Source organism: Trichomonas vaginalis, chromosome III (genome assembly GCF_026262505.1).
Source record: "Trichomonas vaginalis G3 chromosome III, whole genome shotgun sequence".
Lineage (NCBI taxonomy): Eukaryota > Parabasalia > Trichomonadida > Trichomonadidae > Trichomonas > Trichomonas vaginalis.
The window spans coordinates 5385401-5403820 of NC_067205.1; the positions used below are offsets into that span (position 1 = coordinate 5385401).

At 31.0% G+C, this 18420-nt stretch overlaps 5 protein-coding genes across 5 annotated transcripts, besides 1 other annotated feature; 1 reads left to right on the forward strand and 4 right to left on the reverse strand.

Annotated features, from left to right (window-relative positions):
- Positions 1-4649: 4649 nt before the first annotated feature.
- On the reverse strand, positions 4650-4883 carry TVAGG3_0646340 (trimeric LpxA-like superfamily; the record flags this gene model as incomplete). The annotated part of the gene is made up of 1 exon (XM_001310438.1): positions 4650-4883. One exon carries the CDS (start codon positions 4881-4883, stop codon positions 4650-4652), a length of 234 nt encoding a protein of 77 aa, XP_001310439.1.
- Positions 4884-5110: 227 nt separating this feature from the next.
- TVAGG3_0646350 lies at positions 5111-7948 on the forward strand (the record flags this gene model as incomplete). The annotated part of the gene is made up of 1 exon (XM_001310439.1): positions 5111-7948. The coding sequence occupies one exon, from the start codon at positions 5111-5113 to the stop codon at positions 7946-7948; it is 2838 nt and encodes a 945-aa protein (XP_001310440.1).
- A 546-nt stretch (positions 7949-8494) lies between these two features.
- TVAGG3_0646360 (protein kinase protein) lies at positions 8495-11876 on the reverse strand (the record flags this gene model as incomplete). The annotated part of the gene is made up of 1 exon (XM_001310440.2): positions 8495-11233. One exon carries the CDS (start codon positions 11231-11233, stop codon positions 8495-8497), a length of 2739 nt encoding a protein of 912 aa, XP_001310441.1.
- A 1469-nt stretch (positions 11877-13345) lies between these two features.
- Positions 13346-13393: a mobile genetic element.
- Positions 13394-14567: 1174 nt separating this feature from the next.
- TVAGG3_0646380 (uncharacterized protein) lies at positions 14568-16046 on the reverse strand (the record flags this gene model as incomplete). The annotated part of the gene is made up of 1 exon (XM_001310441.1): positions 14988-15989. The coding sequence occupies one exon, from the start codon at positions 15987-15989 to the stop codon at positions 14988-14990; it is 1002 nt and encodes a 333-aa protein (XP_001310442.1).
- Positions 16047-16120: 74 nt separating this feature from the next.
- TVAGG3_0646390 (uncharacterized protein) lies at positions 16121-18221 on the reverse strand (the record flags this gene model as incomplete). Its single annotated transcript, XM_001310442.1, has 1 exon — positions 16194-18221. One exon carries the CDS (start codon positions 18219-18221, stop codon positions 16194-16196), a length of 2028 nt encoding a protein of 675 aa, XP_001310443.1.
- Between the last annotated feature and the right edge of the window lie 199 nt (positions 18222-18420).

Below are 18420 nucleotides of genomic sequence, written 5' to 3' on the forward strand. Positions count from 1 at the left end.
ATCGTTTTATAGAATTCTTTTTCTTTTAATATCAATCATCGTTTTATGGCATTCTTTTTCTTTTAATATCAATCATCGTTTTATTTCATTCTCTTTCATTTAATATCAATCATCGTTTTATGAAATTCTCTTTCTTTTAATATCAATCATCGTTTTATGAAATTCTCTTTCATTTAATATCAATCATCGTTTTATGAAATTCTCTTTCTTTTAATATCAATCATCGTTTTATAAATTTCTCTTTCTTTTAATATCAATCATCGTTTTATATAATTCTCTTTCATTTAATATCAATCATCGTTTTATACAATTCTCTTTCTTTTAATATCAATCATCGTTTTATGAAATTCTTTTTCTTTTAATATCAATCATCGTTTTATAAATTTCTCATTCTGTTAATATCAATCATCGTTTTATGAAATTCTTTTTATATTAACGAATGTCCACTTAGCATTGCAATTAAACAAAATGCACCTGAAATTATCAAATTATTAATAGAACATGGTGCAGATGTCAATATTAAACTTATCAACTTTCTTTTAATATTAATCATCGTTTTATGAAATTCTCTTTCATTTAATATCAATCATCGTTTTATATAATTCTCTTTCATTTAATATCAATCATCGTTTTATATAATTCTCTTTCTTTTAATATCAATCATCGTTTTATATAATTCTTTTTCTTTTAATATCAATCATCGTTTTATATAATTCTCTTTCATTTAATATCAATCATCGTTTTATGAAATTCTCTTTCTTTTAATATCAATCATCGTTTTATAAATTTCTCTTTCTTTTAATATCAATCATCGTTTTATAGAATTCTCTTTCTTTTAATATCAATCATCGTTTTATAAATTTCTCTTTCTTTTAATATCAATCATCGTTTTATAGAATTCTCTTTCATTTAATATCAATCATCGTTTTATACAATTCTCTTTCTTTTAATATTAATCATCGTTTTATTTCATTCTCTTTCATTTAATATCAATCATCGTTTTATTTCATTCTCTTTCATTTAATATCAATCATCGTTTTATGAAATTCTCTTTCATTTAATATCAATCATCGTTTTATGAAATTTACTTTCTTTTAATATCAATCATCGCTTTATGAAATTCTCTTTCATTTAATATCAATCATCGTTTTATAGAATTCTTTTTCTTTTAATATCAATCATCGTTTTATAGAATTCTTTTTCTTTTAATATCAATCATCGTTTTATAGAATTCTTTTTCTTTTAATATCAATCATCGTTTTATATAATTCTCTTTCATTTAATATCAATCATCGTTTTATAGAATTCTCTTTCTTTTAATATCAATCATCGTTTTATGAAATTCTTTTTCTTTTAATATCAATCATCGTTTTATTTCATTCTCTTTCATTTAATATCAATCATCGTTTTATGAAATTCTTTTTATATTAACGAATGTCCACTTAGCATTGCAATTGAACAAAATGCACCTGAAATTATCAAATTATTAATAGAACATGGTGCAGATGTCAATATTAAACTTATCAACTTTCTTTTAATATCAATCATCGTTTTATATAATTCACTTTATTTTAATATTAATCATCGTTTTATTACATTCTCTTTCATTTAATATCAATCATCGTTTTATAAATTTCTCTTTCTTTTAATATCAATCATCGTTTTATAGAATTCTCTTTCTTTTAATATCAATCATCGTTTTATATAATTCTCTTTCATTTAATATCAATCATCGTTTTATGGCATTCTATTTCTTTTAATATTAATCATCGTTTTATTACATTCTCTTTCATTTAATATCAATCATCGTTTTATTACATTCTCTTTCATTTAATATCAATCATCGTTTTATGAAATTCTTTTTCTTTTAATATCAATCATCGTTTTATGAAATTCTTTTTATATTAACGAATGTCCACTTAGCATTGCAATTAAACAAAATGCACCTGAAATTATCAAATTATTAATAGAACATGGTGCAGATGTCAATATTAAACTTATCAACTTTCTTTTAATATTAATCATCGTTTTATAAATTTCTCTTTCTTTTAATATCAATCATCGTTTTATGACATTCTCTTTCTTTTAATATCAATCATCGTTTTATAGAATTCTCTTTCTTTTAATATCAATCATCGTTTTATGACATTCTCTTTCTTTTAATATCAATCATCGTTTTATGACATTCTCTTTCTTTTAATATCAATCATCGTTTTATGGCATTCTATTTCTTTTAATATCAATCATCGTTTTATGACATTCTCTTTCTTTTAATATCAATCATCGTTTTATGAAATTCTCTTTCTTTTAATATCAATCATCGTTTTATGAAATTCTCTTTCTTTTAATATCAATCATCGTTTTATGAAATTCTTTTTATATTAACGAATGTCCACTTAGCATTGCAATTAAACAAAATGCACCTGAAATTATCAAATTATTAATAGAACATGGTGCAGATGTCAATATTAAACTTATCAACTTTCTTTTAATATTAATCATCGTTTTATGAAATTCTCTTTCATTTAATATCAATCATCGTTTTATTACATTCTCTTTCTTTTAATATCAATCATCGTTTTATAGAATTCTCTTTCATTTAATATCAATCATCGTTTTATTACATTCTCTTTCTTTTAATATCAATCATCGTTTTATAGAATTCTCTTTCATTTAATATCAATCATCGTTTTATGGCATTCTATTTCTTTTAATATCAATCATCGTTTTATGGCATTCTCTTTCATTTAATATCAATCATCGTATTATTACATTCTCTTTCTTTTAATATCAATCATCGTTTTATATAATTCTCTTTCATTTCATATCAATCATCGTTTTATAGAATTCTCTTTCTTTTAATATCAATCATCGTTTTATAGAATTCTCTTTCTTTTAATATCAATCATCGTTTTATGGCATTCTATTTCTTTTAATATCAATTATCGTTTTATATCATTCTCTTTCATTTCATATCAATCATCGTTTTATAAGATTCTCTTTCTTTTAATATCAATCATCGTTTTATGAAATTCTTTTTATATTAACGAATGTCCACTTAGCATTGCAATTAAACAAAATGCACCTGAAATTATCAAATTATTAATAGAACATGGTGCAGATGTCAATATTAAACTTATCAACTTTCTTTTAATATTAATCATCGTTTTATGAAATTCTCTTTCATTTAATATCAATCATCGTTTTATTACATTCTCTTTCTTTTAATATCAATCATCGTTTTATGGCATTCTCTTTCATTTAATATCAATCATCGTTTTATATAATTCTCTTTCATTTAATATCAATCATCGTTTTATAGAATTCTCTTTCTTTTAATATCAATCATCGTTTTATATAATTCTCTTTCTTTTAATATCAATCATCGTTTTATTACATTCTATTTCTTTTAATATTAATCATCGTTTTATAGAATTCTCTTTCATTTCATATCAATCATCGTTTTATAGAATTCTCTTTCTTTTAATATCAATCATCGTTTTATAGAATTCTCTTTCTTTTAATATCAATCATCGTTTTATGGCATTCTATTTCTTTTAATATCAATTATCGTTTTATATCATTCTCTTTCATTTCATATCAATCATCGTTTTATAAGATTCTCTTTCTTTTAATATCAATCATCGTTTTATGAAATTCTTTTTATATTAACGAATGTCCACTTAGCATTGCAATTAAACAAAATGCACCTGAAATTATCAAACTATTAATTGAACACGGCGCTTCAAAATAATTTTGCCATAGCACTTTCTAACATCTATATTTGAATAAAATCAATTTATGAAATAAAATTATTTCCAAGGAGTTTTCATTGAAAAACAATAGCTTTTGATAAACAATGTTTACAATGCCGGTAAATCATACAAATTCTGATATTTGTAAAGTTACAAAAATCTGACATGCGAAACAGTTTACAATGTCAGATCAAAAAAAAACTTTCCGTCTCATATCACAAAAGTGGCATAATCTCATGGTGGACCACCGCTGGAGTCACCACCGACTATTCACTTGCTGGGATTCTACGCAGCTCTATCCACACCAGCAAGTGATTTCGGCGCGAGATCTCCAATCGGTCTTCAATGAGGCCTCTGCAAGCTAGAAGCACAATACATATGCAGCCTAGCTGCTAGGATAGCGTGGTTAGGCTGTATAGGTATTGTGCTTATTTCGATATTAGTTAATAGTTATTGCCCTCATGGACTATAGTACTACTCAGCCGCAGTTTTCGTCGCGTTCTTTATCAAATTGGCCCATTCGCCTTCAGAACCAGAATCCAAGTAAGAATGCGCCAAAGATAGAGTTCTTCCGCCGAATACGTCAACAATCTCATCATGAGTGACAACAGCGGGTAGCTTCGAAATATGGAGGTCAAATTCGACTGGATAATCTGACATCAGCTTCATGTAGCCTCTGACAAGCGAATGCATGTCAGTGCCTCAATCTGCAAGTACTTCATCGATTCCTGCGCACGAATGCTGCTTGGTAAAGCATGCTCCTTTGATTGTTATCACCATTTGAAGTTTGTGGCAGTCTTCGATGATATCTTCTGAATAATTAAATCTAGGGGGTACAGTAAATAAAGGTGTGACCACTTCACCTTTCTTTACAACACTTCCCTGGCCAATTATTCAACCGTTTCCGATAACTACGCCTTCTTGGATAGAATAACCATCACTTAAGGTGACATTGTAGCAGATTACGGCATTATCATATATAGTTACGCCTCTTCCGATGCAAATTGGACTATCAATATTCGCAGAACTGCTAATGAACCTTTCGGCAGCTGGAGCAACAAAGGTGTAGCTTGGAATATATGTGTTTTCGGTCACAACGCTATTATCTAAGGCAATTGCGCAGTTCATAAGCAAAGTATTATTTTGAAATCGAGCTGTTGTCTGAACAATGCTTCCAAGCTGCAAAACAACCTTATCATGCCTGTTGATGTAAAAAAGATTATCGTTGTTCCTTGATACTATTACGGAACACATGTTTTCCGAATCATTTTTTTTACATAAAAATTCGATAGATTCTCAAAAGTGACAAATAAAATTAGTTAATTTTTTCTTTCAATTTTTTTTTTGAAGTTGAAATGTCAACCATATGTAGAACATTTTTAGAGAGCAATCAACGGAAAGTTTTTGGTATATTCGAAGTCAAGAAGATCCATGACCATGGAGGATCATCTGATCGACTTTTGGCACTTACAGATGCATATGTTTGCTATTTCAAGGATAACATCAAAGATAAGACCTACACTTGGATAGAATTGACATACATAAGTCTTGATGATAAAATTATTATACTAGAATTTGGATCAGAAGATAATTTGATGAGATTCATCCCAGACAATCTAGATCAGGTCAAAGAAATAATTGGTTGCATTATACAAAGAGTTTTAACAACATACGAATATGAAGATTTGGAATTATCGAACTTTACAAAATACAAATATCGTCCTACTCCAAATTCTCTTATAGCACGTTTTAATTGCAGCGCCATACAATCAGGAACTACCAAAGAAATTAAGGATTTCCCAAATGTCGTTGAATTTGCTAAAAAATTGTTTAGTACTAAAAGAAAGGTTATTAGCTTGACTCCAGACCAAATTAATTGTCTTGCAGTACCTATGATGCGAACTGTTCAGGCTGCAGATTACATAGAAAGCTTAGAATTTCCAGAACCACTATCTATCGACATTTTTGACATATTATCCAAATACGTTTCGGATGATTTTCCTCCTCTCCACATACAGATCACAGGCGAAGCAACAGAAAGCTTCCAAACCTTCATTGATGAACTAAATGAAACAAATGCTTTGATTGGACTTTCATTTAAGAATTCTAACTTCACAAAAGCGCAATTACAGATACTAGAAAACATAAGGAACTCTTCTTTGACTTGTTTATCATTGCAAAACAGTTATTCGAATGAAATTATTGGACAAGAGTACAGAACATCAGCTCTTTTCAGAAATTTGAAGATGCTTAACTTGGATTATACCCAAAATGTTGATTTTCAGGACCTTTACGACAATTGTCCGCATTTGATTTCATTGAGCGTCGCTTATTGTAATTTAGAGCTAAATGATATATTACATGTCATCTTTGGCAAGCATAAATACAAAATGAAAATGTTAAATATCAGTGGAAACCTTTGTTCCCAACTTAACGTTCAAAATTTGTTTATGCCTCAATCTCTCATCAGATTCGATGTTGCTGATGTCAAGTGGAGTGATAATGCGTTCCAGCAGATGTTTGAGTTGATTTTTACTTCGAATTTCCCTTATGGAATTTATATCAACTTTTCTAACGCTCAAATGACAGAGAATGATACAAAAATGCTCAATTTAACACTAAAGAGTATGCCTACGAAGTGCGTTTGTGGTTTAGATTGGTCAAATAACCCTATTCCCAAAAACTTCAACAATTTCATCGCAAGATGCGAGAACTTGCGTGAACTTAATGTTTCTGGATGTTATTCAGCTGAAAACAAGGATAGTTTGGTTGAATTAGGAAATTCTTTGGCAAAATTACAAAAATTCCAGAGTATTACATTAATAGGAACACCAGAAAAGCACATTGCTGAACATGCAGTTGAGTTCATCAACAATTTATCAGGAGCTTTCCAATTAAACACAATAAATCTTGCAAACCAGCAAATAAACCAACAAGCAATCAACATCCTTTTGGATTTGACATATCTGAACAAGAACATCTTTCAACTGAGCTTCAAAGGTAACTCTGCTTCGATTGAAGGAATTTATAATTCTCTGAAACGGTTTGAAGACACGAAAAGGACAATATTGATCGATGATTTCACAGATGAGATCAATAATGCCGCGACAACACCTCATTCCAAAGCTATTGCCAAATGTTTGATAAATTTGATCGCATTCCTCCAAAAAGGAGGCGTAATTGAGGATAAACCAGATGGCATTGAGATACCATTTGATGATATCCCATTCGGATGGACAATGCCTGATTCTTCTCGTTTTCCAATGTATATCAACCAGGAAATCGAACATTTAGTGACCAAACCATTGATTCCAGGCATGACAGTGTTTACCAGGCCCAGGAAATTCTCTCTGATCAAGGATATCTCTCCTTCCGACGACAAAGTTCATATTGTCTACAGAAAGAGGATTTCTGACAATGAATCGGATAGTGATATGCCTAGGAGGAAGACTAATTATGATTCCGATGACGGAATTAAGAAAAACAAAATCGGAAGAAAATTATTTATTTCATCAGAGTCAGAAGATGAAAGCAACAGCGAACTTCAGCACAAAACATCATCAGGAAGCAGGAGTACAGAAGAAAACAGCGAACCAGTGAAGAAAGGCGCGATTAAATTCAAAGTTGAGGAAAATGAGGAGAATAAAGAGCCAGGAAAAGGAATTGCTGCATCAGGAAGTCTTCCCAACAAGATATCCGTCAATGCTGCAGCTACTCCTAAGAAAGTAAAGAAGAGGAAGAGGTCTTCAACAGTAAATTCAAAAATTTTGGAGCAGAGACACGATTCTAACTCAGACAGCATCGAATCTGCCGAACAACCACCATCTAAAAGACACAAACTGCCGCACACACTCGATGGAGAACCAGCTCATCCGAAGAGAAGAAGGAAAAGCGCAATTCCTAAAGACAAAATCGAAGAAATCGACCAAAAAATCAAGAAACCGATGAGGAAATCTCTGGATGCTTCTGCTCTTGAGAAGAAGAAGACAAGGAAGTCAGTGCAATTCAACGAAAATTCGCCTGAATCAGACTTTCTGAATGCAGTGAAAAACGAAATTCTGATAACAAAGAGAGCTTCGTGGGAATTCCCTCTGAAGCCAGTGGAAGAAATAGCTGAGAGTGATGTGATCAAACAGATGAAAGAGAAGTATTCTCTTACATCTTTGACAAGAACAGTTTTCTTTGAAGACTAATTTTTTATTTTTTTTTATTGTTTTATAAAAATTTTGACCATTGTTTAAATTGTTTAACTATCTTTTTGTATGAAGGTTTTGTCTAAATAAGAAGATCTCAATTAGCCAATTTAATCACGCCAATCATGACATAACAGATCATGCGTTTTGCATTATTGTTACATTTTACAAACAACTAATCAATTAATAGGGTCATTAGAGTAAATGATGTTGATAGCTTTTGGTATTATTTTTCCATAGAATAAGAATATGGAAGATGATATTGATTACCAACATTGTAGGAATATATTTCATTCATTCATAGATTCGGAAGCCGAAAGTATAGAAATTTCATAAGGGATCAATCTAACAATGAAAATTAAATTAATTATCATTCATGAAATCTTTTTGATTCTTATTCATTCATGAGATGACTGAAACATGCCGAATGATTGGTAAATTAATTGGCATCATTCACAGTAAGCTCATAATATAAATGAAAAAAATTAACGAAAGATAAATATACATTTATATTAAGAAATAAAAGATACAATATATATAGTTAAATTAATTTGCATTGAGCATGTCAATTATATCATTGCAATCCAACAAATCTTTGTTTTCTATGATCAAACTCTTCACATCTTTAATGAAATTCGTATCCTTTGTAATTCTAAATGACAAAACATACAACCACAAAATGTGTAATTTAACACTTTCATTTTCAATGAATTTTGTAGAAGCAGTTGCCAATCTCTTGAATTCCAATTTTGTGCAGCCATTATGCGTAACTTTGAACAGTTTGATTGTATCCATGACAACATCAACATTATCTGTCCTCTCAACCTCATCAACGAACCTTCCACTGCCTAATAAATTAAGATACTCAACAGCTTTGCCGGAAGCAATAATAAACCTGCAAACCAACCTGTACAAGTCATCATTATTAAGGGCAATCACGTCTCTGATGGTTTTCTGGGCTCCTGGAGAAATTAAATTGTCATGTTTTGTCCAAGCAACGCAAGCGAGCATTTTAATCATCACAGGCTTCAGTTCCAATGGTATATCGCCAAGCATGAAGTTGTTTAGCTGCTTTTCGACAAACCATTGTCCGATATCTTGCTGGGAAAGCAGTTTAAGGACGGAATTGGACAATTGATCCTTTACACATGACAGAGGTAATGAATGGAGAAGGATAACCATGAATTCGTAAACTCCATTTGCAATAATTTTGACATTTGGAGAATAAACAACGAGAGACAGCAAATTAACTGCTGAAATATGGATGGCAGTGTTCTTTACGAAGATCCATTTGCCAATTAGTATCATATGCTGAGGGCTCATCACTAAATCAAAGGAAATCAAAGGAAGAACGTCAGAAAAGATGAGAATGGCCTGGGTAGCTGATGTTTCTTCGTTTGATTGTAGAACTGTGAACAAACTTGTCGCAATTTTGTAAAATAATTGTTCATTTATTGGTTCTGTGTTTGTTTTGAAGTATCTCCTTAATCCACAGAGTATGGAAGGCAATATCTGATCAGGACAACTTAAAATCAGATCCAAATATTTTCCAATTTCGTTCTCATCGAGTTTTGTTCCGTAAAGCAAACAAATTGTGACCAAAAGAGAGTCGGGATATTCATGTAGGATGTTCAATTCGCTCTCTGAGAAGCTGTATTCGGCCAACCTGACGACAGAAAGCAGTAAAAAGAGAGATCTAACTTGTAATTCGTCTTTATCTAGGAATCCAAGACATAATTCAATGACGCCAAGCTTTATTGCCTGCTCACAAAGCTCTTTTGTCCTACAAATTGCCCTCAAAGCCCTGATTAATGAACCTTTCACCGCATTTGAAACGTTTTTCTGGGCAATTTTGGCCAAAACGAACTCTCTTGTTGTGGGGATCTCTGCACAAATGTCACCGAGTAGGTCGTAGGAGTCTTTTGTGGCGTTTTCGATCAAAAAATTGAGAGCATTTGTAGAAACTTTGATTTCAGCGGATTTTGCGAAGGAAATGAGTTTCTGTTCGAACATCTGTACGATTTCCGACATGGTCGGCCTCATAAATGGATCTGCCGATAGACATTTCTCAATTAATGACCTTAATTTTGGAGGAGTATCCGGCGGAACCACTTTTCTGTTGTTTGATTCAGGCGGTCTCCTTGTTGCCATCTCCAGAAGTACTACGCCGTACGAGTAAACGTCTGCGGCTGGCGAAATCATTCTTTCTCCTTCAGTTCGCAACATTTCGGGGGCGGACCACGATATAGTGCCGATAGGGCCGATATCGGCATTGGGATCATGGAAAACCCTTGAAGAGCCAAAATCGCATAATTTGACTCCTCCTGACTTTGAGAGCAGAATATTGAGCGATTTGATATCACCGTGGATAGATCCGAGCTTGTGTAAGTAAACTAAGCCATTTGCAATGGAAAGTGCGATATGATCTAACATTTCTGGTGCATCGAGGGCTCCTGGTGTTTGTAGACCTCTAAATAATGATCCACCATCCATAAATTCAGTAATTAGCATAAAAGGAGGTTCTTTTGTGACTCCATGGAATTTTACGATATTTTTGTGGTTTAAACGGGAATAAGCGTTTGCTTCGCATATCAATTGATTGAAATGCTCAGTTCTGGAGTGAGCGCTAGTAAAGAATTTGATTGCAACCTCTTCATTTGTAGATTTTCTTCGACCTTGGAAAATTGTTGAGAAAGTACCAGATCCGATCTTTTTAAGGATTTCTAAATCTTCTGTATCGACATAAAACTTTCTAAATGATTGAATTTGTTGAAATGTAAAACATTTTGGACTTTTATACGCTTCTAATGCTTTATTTATGTTTTGTTTGATATTATTTGGATCAGAATCACCAAATTTGTCAGGTGGAATGTTCTTTATTATTTTCAAAAGCTTTTTTAGATCCAAAAAATCTGCATAATTCAATTTGTATTGAGGAATATCAAAGATACCTGTATTAATGTTGAACATGATGTTTGTGTATTCTTTCATTTCAGACATTTTCGCTTTTAATACGTTGATTGCGTGATCAATCGAAGTATGACAGATATAATCAATCCAAACTTCCGGACCAATCATTAGGAGAATAGCTTGTAGTTCTCCTAGTGCAAAATCAAATCGTGATATGTTCGTTTTGTTTAAATTTGAATCGGTATTTTCGAAATAAGTCTTAAAAAGCGTAAATGAATGGAGACAATCAGCGAGCACACTGAACTTTTCCGTATGGATAGGGAGTCCATCGATTAATTTCAAAATATCACTGATTCTCTCGTCAATCGAATTCATCTATGAAATTTGAGTGCAATGATGAGATTCTGCGTATTGCAAAAATGGCTAGATGTAGAGGTAGGGCAACGATAAAAAATTTTTGGAAAAAAAGTTCGGAGATCTTAAACGTATCATATTCCCTGCATGGTTTGGTATCTTCCGCCATGCGTTGTGCCAAACATATTGACACTTTCCAATAATTAATTTATGGTATGAGTCACAGAGTTAGATTATAAAAAGAAAGTAAATAATTGCAATTAGAAATCATATATGTCGGAAATCAAATGTTGATGAGCAGAAACCTTTTACTCATCATAAAAGAGATAAATCACTAAAGATTTGTATACATTAAAATTTGATATTTGGTGCTCGAAAACTGTCTTATGGGACTCCTCCAAAATGAACCAATCTATCGCTGAGGACCAAATTAGATGATGTGGATGGTGTATTCTCTAATTCTAACTTAGGAAGAATGGGAACAAAACGAATGACGACAACAACATGTCAAACATAGATTAAATATCTATGAATCAATAAAGTATACGTGCATTGAAGGTGATAACGATCACTTGAGGCTTATAACTCTTTGACTAAATTATGCAATAATTAAATATAATCATTTTTATATTTTTATACTGATAGTAATTAATATACTATCCTGCTTAATAAATGGTATGATCAAATTTGTTTGAAAATTTAATTATGTATATGAAACTATGTCTTCTATATAAAAATCAAAATTTTCGGACGAACCTAGATTGAACCTTTATGAAAATCTATCATTTTTGTTAATTGAGTTAATATGAATCTTTTACATATGTATATATAGCATTGATAGCTTATATAATCATGGTTTATTCCATATTAACATATTTTTTCAGTTAAATTTGTTAATAATATCATGTAACAAATTAATTCAAGATTAGAATGTCTACAAAATGCTAACAAATAAGAACAAAATACGATTTCTCGACTTAAATTTTAATATGGAGTAGTTTTTCGTTTAAATCTAATTAAAAATGAATAAAAACTTATCTTGTACTATTTTCATTCAAAGATTTTAATAATGTAAATCATGCATTTTCATAATTCAGTACAGTTCTTTTTAGAATTAAAGTTGATGAGGATGATATTTGTGATTTAAAATAATTTGTTAATGTTCACCTTTTATTCATCACCTTGTGGTATGCCCTAAAGCAATAGCATTATCAATTCTGCTGAATTGATCAACTCAAAATTCCAAAAAAAATTCAAAATTTCAAAAATGAAATTAAACAATTTGAATTTCACATCAAAAAATCAATTTCGAAAAAAATTTGGAAAATCAAAGTATTTGATAATTAGTCAAATAATCAATTTACATCGTTTTTACTCATAAAAAACAACTAATTTTTGATTTTGATATCATATTTGATAAATACTCATTCCAGAGTTGACGTAATGTATTAATTATTGTTAGAGATATTGCTTTCGCAGCAAAATTCTTATTTCATGAAAGAAAAAAAAAATGATTTTATTCCAACAAAAACAAGTAAACAGATGAATGGAAACGTACTATATTTTCATAAATGTAGTAATCAGCGTGTCGGCTTTTGTTTATCATGTTCGAGTCAAAATGTATTAACTTGTAATAAGAAATATTCGAAGATTATATGAAGTATTGAGCATTCTTTGTAGAAATATTTGTAATTCATTACTAACATATATAATAAAGTTGTTTTTTTTTCCTTATTGCAATAATTTTGTCTGATTTTAATAACTTTTCATGTATACGAGTTGTGTGAATATGCATCATAATATGCGTAAATATACTTATTTGCGACGAATAATGTGGTTGCATAATGGAGGTGCTAAATTTTGATTTTTAATATGGGGCTTTGGTATGTATAATCATGTTCTTATCTCAACGTAGGAGTATTGGTGCAATATGATTAAAATTTACGAGGTTGATCTTAAATTGAATAATTCTGGAGTATAAATCACAATGCAGCTAATTCTATGTTAAAGATAGATACAGATTGTAGTAATCAATTAGGGAGTACAAATTCATTCTTTCATTTCTGTCGTATTGAGCAGAAAGGAAGAGATCATAACCCTAGGAAAAAAAGCCCAAATTTGTCACTTTTCATAGTACGTTAAACTCAATTCGCTCGGCGAATGCCGAGCACACGTACTCATCATTCAACATAATATTCTCATTCTTTGGTTATTATAGTGCCAGACAACACAAGATTTCAAAGAATTACTTAAGTTTTCAATTAATCTTAATCCGATTTTAGATTTATCGAGAACTCCATCATCACAATCACATACTTCAGTGCGGTAACTACAATTATCCATATACAGAAGGAAGTTCTTTTCGAACAACTCATTTGGAGTCTGTTTTGGAAAGAACTTCTTTCTGTCCGACTTAATTTCATAGTTCCTGATCAACCAAAAGACAGAAACCACACACTATCTACTTAGGAAAGGAGTTCTTTCTAAATCTTCCTTAAATTGAGATTTTACGAGAGATAACCCTTCTATTGCACTTAAAAATGAACATTTTGATATCTTTAGTATCACACATGGTCATATATAGTATTTCATCTACATGAATACATTCATCTTTCGAAGTCTCTCATTAAATGGGAGCTTCGAAAGATGAATCGTTTTATTCATACAACTTTAAATCTCGAACACATTTAGAGAGTGAGTATATCATTTTATTCTTGTTTTGAGTTTATTCTGATTCAAAATTGCAGTGAAAACAGAAGTTCACACATCATATCTGAATGTGAGCTCATCTATACTTATACGATCTCAATACCTCCACTCTAAGCATAAGAGGTGAAGTTATATAAAAATTATCAGATGCGTTGAAGTCTCAAAAGTATTGCCTGAATGCTTGTTTCATATTTGTCCAAGTAGTTTCAATGAATAAATGTATTGTTTTTTATAATTTCGATTTATTTTTAGAAAATATTCAATATAAACCTTTATTGTGTTATTTACATCTCATAAATTCTCTGTCTAAATCATATAAAAGCGCGTTTTACCCCTATGAATCAAGAAATTCATTCAATATTCATGGTATATTTATTAAATTTATACGATTTACTAATAATCAATATTATATCCTCATAAATAGCAATATATTTTGGTAATCTATGATAATCATATACAATATTTGAAATCAAATTTTCATTAGTTTAGGTTCCTTGTTAATAGTAAACCATTATATTTATTACTAATAATAAAATCTATGTGTCGTATTGAAATTCAATAAAATTACTTATTCGGTCCAAAAAAACAAATTAGATAAAATTTTTCTTTTTTTATGTAATTTTTGTTTTTCATTTTTCTCAAGATCCTAAGTTATGTCCTAACTTTTGACATCATATCCTATCATGCTAGGCTATATATTATAGCATATCCAAAAGGCAAGGAAATCTATCAGAGAAGCCTTTTTGACCTATCGTTGCCCTACCTCTCTAGATGTGAGCGACCAAAATTGATTGTCTAATGATATATAGTAGAGTGATATCCATATTATCAAATATATAACTTGATTAATTGGGAAAATTTCGAGTTATGACATTAATTTCAAGTTCATGTAAACCTTTTCAAATTGAGAGGAATGAATGATTTACAATGTAAAGATCCTTAGTCAGCATGCCTACACATATAATCCAAATTACTTTGTAATCATATTTACTATCCCTTCCACATTCACATATTAGATATTAAGCATAATAAAACAAAACAACATTTAGTAATAAACAAAATATAATTAAGAGCGGAATCTAAGCTCTCTCTTCACTTGTGAAAGTCGTGTTAAGACTCTGTTATACTGATTGGAAATGTTTGGATCAACATCATCAAAATTCTCATCCATGATGTTTTCAAGTTCGATCTTTTTGTCTTCAAGCATATCTCTTTCTCTAATCAAGTCATCATACTCCATATCAGCAGGATTTCTACTATTTGATGATGAATTGCTAGATCTAGCTGAATTTGGAGCATATCTCGGTTGATTTTGAGGAATATTGTCTTGATACATGGAAGGATTTGGTAAATCTTGCTGGATTCTACTTGGTGGAGGTAACTCTTCTTGATATCTTCTTGGACTACTCGGTTCTGCCTGAAATCTTTTCGGACTTTCAGGAGGTTGGTAATTTTGTTGATAATTCGGCTCTGGCTGATATCTTCTTGGACTATCTGGCATTTGTCCGTTGGATAGACGAGATCTTCTACTTCCGTTAGAATATTGGTCGCTTTCTAGCTGTGATGCATTGATTTGCGATAAAGAAGAGTTTTGTTCTTGTAATTTACGATTTTTCAACTGGAGAGATTCGAGTATTTTCATATTTGCTGCTGCTTCTTTGCATTTGATATCATATTGATATTGTAAATAAAGTAGTCTATCTTCTGCTTGTTTCTTTAAATTCTTTTCATTTGTTAATTCAATTTGTAGATTTGAAACTTGTTCTGTAAGTATTTCTATTTCAGATTGATCTAAAAGATCATCTATTTTTTGCGAAAGAACTTTATTTTGTTGCATTAATTCTCTTATCTTTGCTTTAAGATCTTGATTTTCTCTTTGTAATTGAAACAATTCTTGATCTTCGTCAACAACCATTGATACTTCAATATCAGGATCTATTGACTGCTCTTCTACTGAAATTATTGATTTTTCTGAGATTTGAGATACACTAATACTTGTTTGTGTTGCCTTTTTAGCTGCTTCTTCACGTCTTCTTAATAATGCTTGTGCGAACTTAGAGTTTTCCATATTAATTTTTTCGTTTTTCTAATTTTTCTCAAAATATTATTAAACGGTCACCGAATGTCACTTTTTTGATGAGATGATTTTATTCAACAAACAAAAAAACTTTTGTATGAAACAACTAAGCCTCATAGGAAATGAAATGATATAACCAACAACGAAATTAAATTTTTACATACAAAAATACATAAAAATTAGAAAATTACAAAATTATTTTCGAGACATTTCCAAAATTCTCTGGCATTGCATTGGGTTTGTGCAGATACTTCGCAATGATTCACAGTCTTTGATCAAATAATGGAAAGATGTTGTAAATTTTTGGAATGAGTCGATTATGTCGTGTCCCCAGAACTGAGTCATCTGGCTATCAGATACAAATGATATGTAGAAGATAAATGTCCTGAAAATTTTCGTTTCTTTTGACATAAAAAGACAAAATGCGAAAATCTTATGCCAAAGAGGGGAAAAGAAATCCGGAACAAGCAATTTCATGTTGAACATGAACCTGGACATGAAAATAAGCTGCTGTCCGTAGCCGACTTCTGATAAATGTGAAATAATCGTAGAAGTCGATATGATATGGAGGTAAATGTGTCTTATATACGGATCTTCCTTGATTTCCCTTTGGTATGTCTGTATTTTCTCTTCTAATAAGTGATTAAATATGACATCGCTGTTTAGAATCTCTGAATCGTGGAAATAAATAGCATCGAAGGCCGCACACCACATGGAGAAGCTAACAGAGGTAGAAATCTTTTCGTTACATGTAATCAAATCATAACATGAGGAAACCTTTTGAATTACGGAGCCTTTGCAAGCAGAAGTCGCTTTAGAAATGAAATCATAAGCAAACCTATGGAAAATTATGCTCAAATGGTTCTCAATTAGTTGAGTATAATTTTGATGACTCTCTAGAGTCTCTATATCAAGAATATACTGTTGCAATGTATCAAAGTTTCGATAACAATCATTGTTGGCTCGGTTGTAAATGTATTCAATGAGTTCTCCGTATTTCATGATATCAGGGAACTTTTCTTCGACAAAATCTATGATATTCAGGTTATTTTGTTCACATTCATTGGCAACGTTCTTGTAAATCCTCTCAAAAGTTGGGTTTTCACGGATATCTATTTTATCCGGCTGAATTCCGAATAATGCATCGCCCAGACGGTCATAGATGGAGGTGTTAGATAGGAAATCAGGGAAAATATTGAATAAAAGTGGATTCCAATTTTCAGAAAAATGAATTTTCTTCGAATCCTGTAAATAAGAGCTCTCGTCGTTAGAAGAGATGATATCTATAAGTAATTTAACATCGTACTCACTCATTATCGTCGGACAACCGCGGAACCAATGAATTCCTTGAATTTTAGGATAAGGATTGTAAACAATGCCGGTAGAGGACATTATATCGATGACTTCAAGTGACTTTTCGTCAATTAACCGCTTGAAAAACGTTTCTAAACCTTTTTTCGAAGTATTATCTGTAAAATAGCCAGAAAACTCTTTGTAGGAAAGGTAGTGCTTGTAGAAAACATCTTCTATAACAAATTTGGCTTCTTCGTCTGAAAATTTTTGAATTAATAATAAAACAACTTGAACATGGGAATAAGTAAGGAGAGGAAGAGATTGCAAGAGTACTTCTTTGAACGCTTTATAGTATGACTCGAATGGAGTGGATTCGTAGAAGTAAAGCGTTTTTTGCGCGAATGTTGATAAAAAAAATGAATAAAAAGAAGGAATACAGTGGAAAAACGAGCTTACTAGTGCTTCTGACGTGATAAGATCGTTGTTGTTATAAATAAAAGTGCGAATAAACTGAGAACCGGCAATTAAAAATTCTTCGGATGCAAAATAGCAAAACATGGCTGGAAAAGTACTGTAAGCAAATAGAAAATGGTTTGTTGGATCTGTTTCTAAGTACTTGGCAACAAAAGTAGAGTAAGCAACTGGTTCATTGTAAAATTGAACGATATTTGTAGTAATTTTCTGGCAAAGTATATGAGCAATCACGCGATTACTCGGTCTACATTCTTTGTGAATGGAAGCAAATAAGTCAGGTGCATTTGGTACACCAAAAAAATCTGCTCCATCACAATAAAACATTTCTGTAAGGAAAACACCCCTTAAATATTTGATATTCTGCATGAATGTCTTATATGTTTCAGTAAGAGGATTGTTTGACAAAGTGTTGAACTTGAAAAATCCATATTTTTCATATTCCTTTAGTTTTTCCATTTCATAAATTGACATGTGACCTGAAATTCACAGAAAAATCACACCATGTCATATTAAAAGCTTCATAGTAATTAGTTATATTATTTAACTTTCTGTCAAAATTGGTTTCCATATCCAAAAGTCACTTTTTCCCCAACTAAAAAAAATTCATTTTATCTGGAAAGTAGGTGCTATAAACCCTTTTACGATTTGTTTTGGA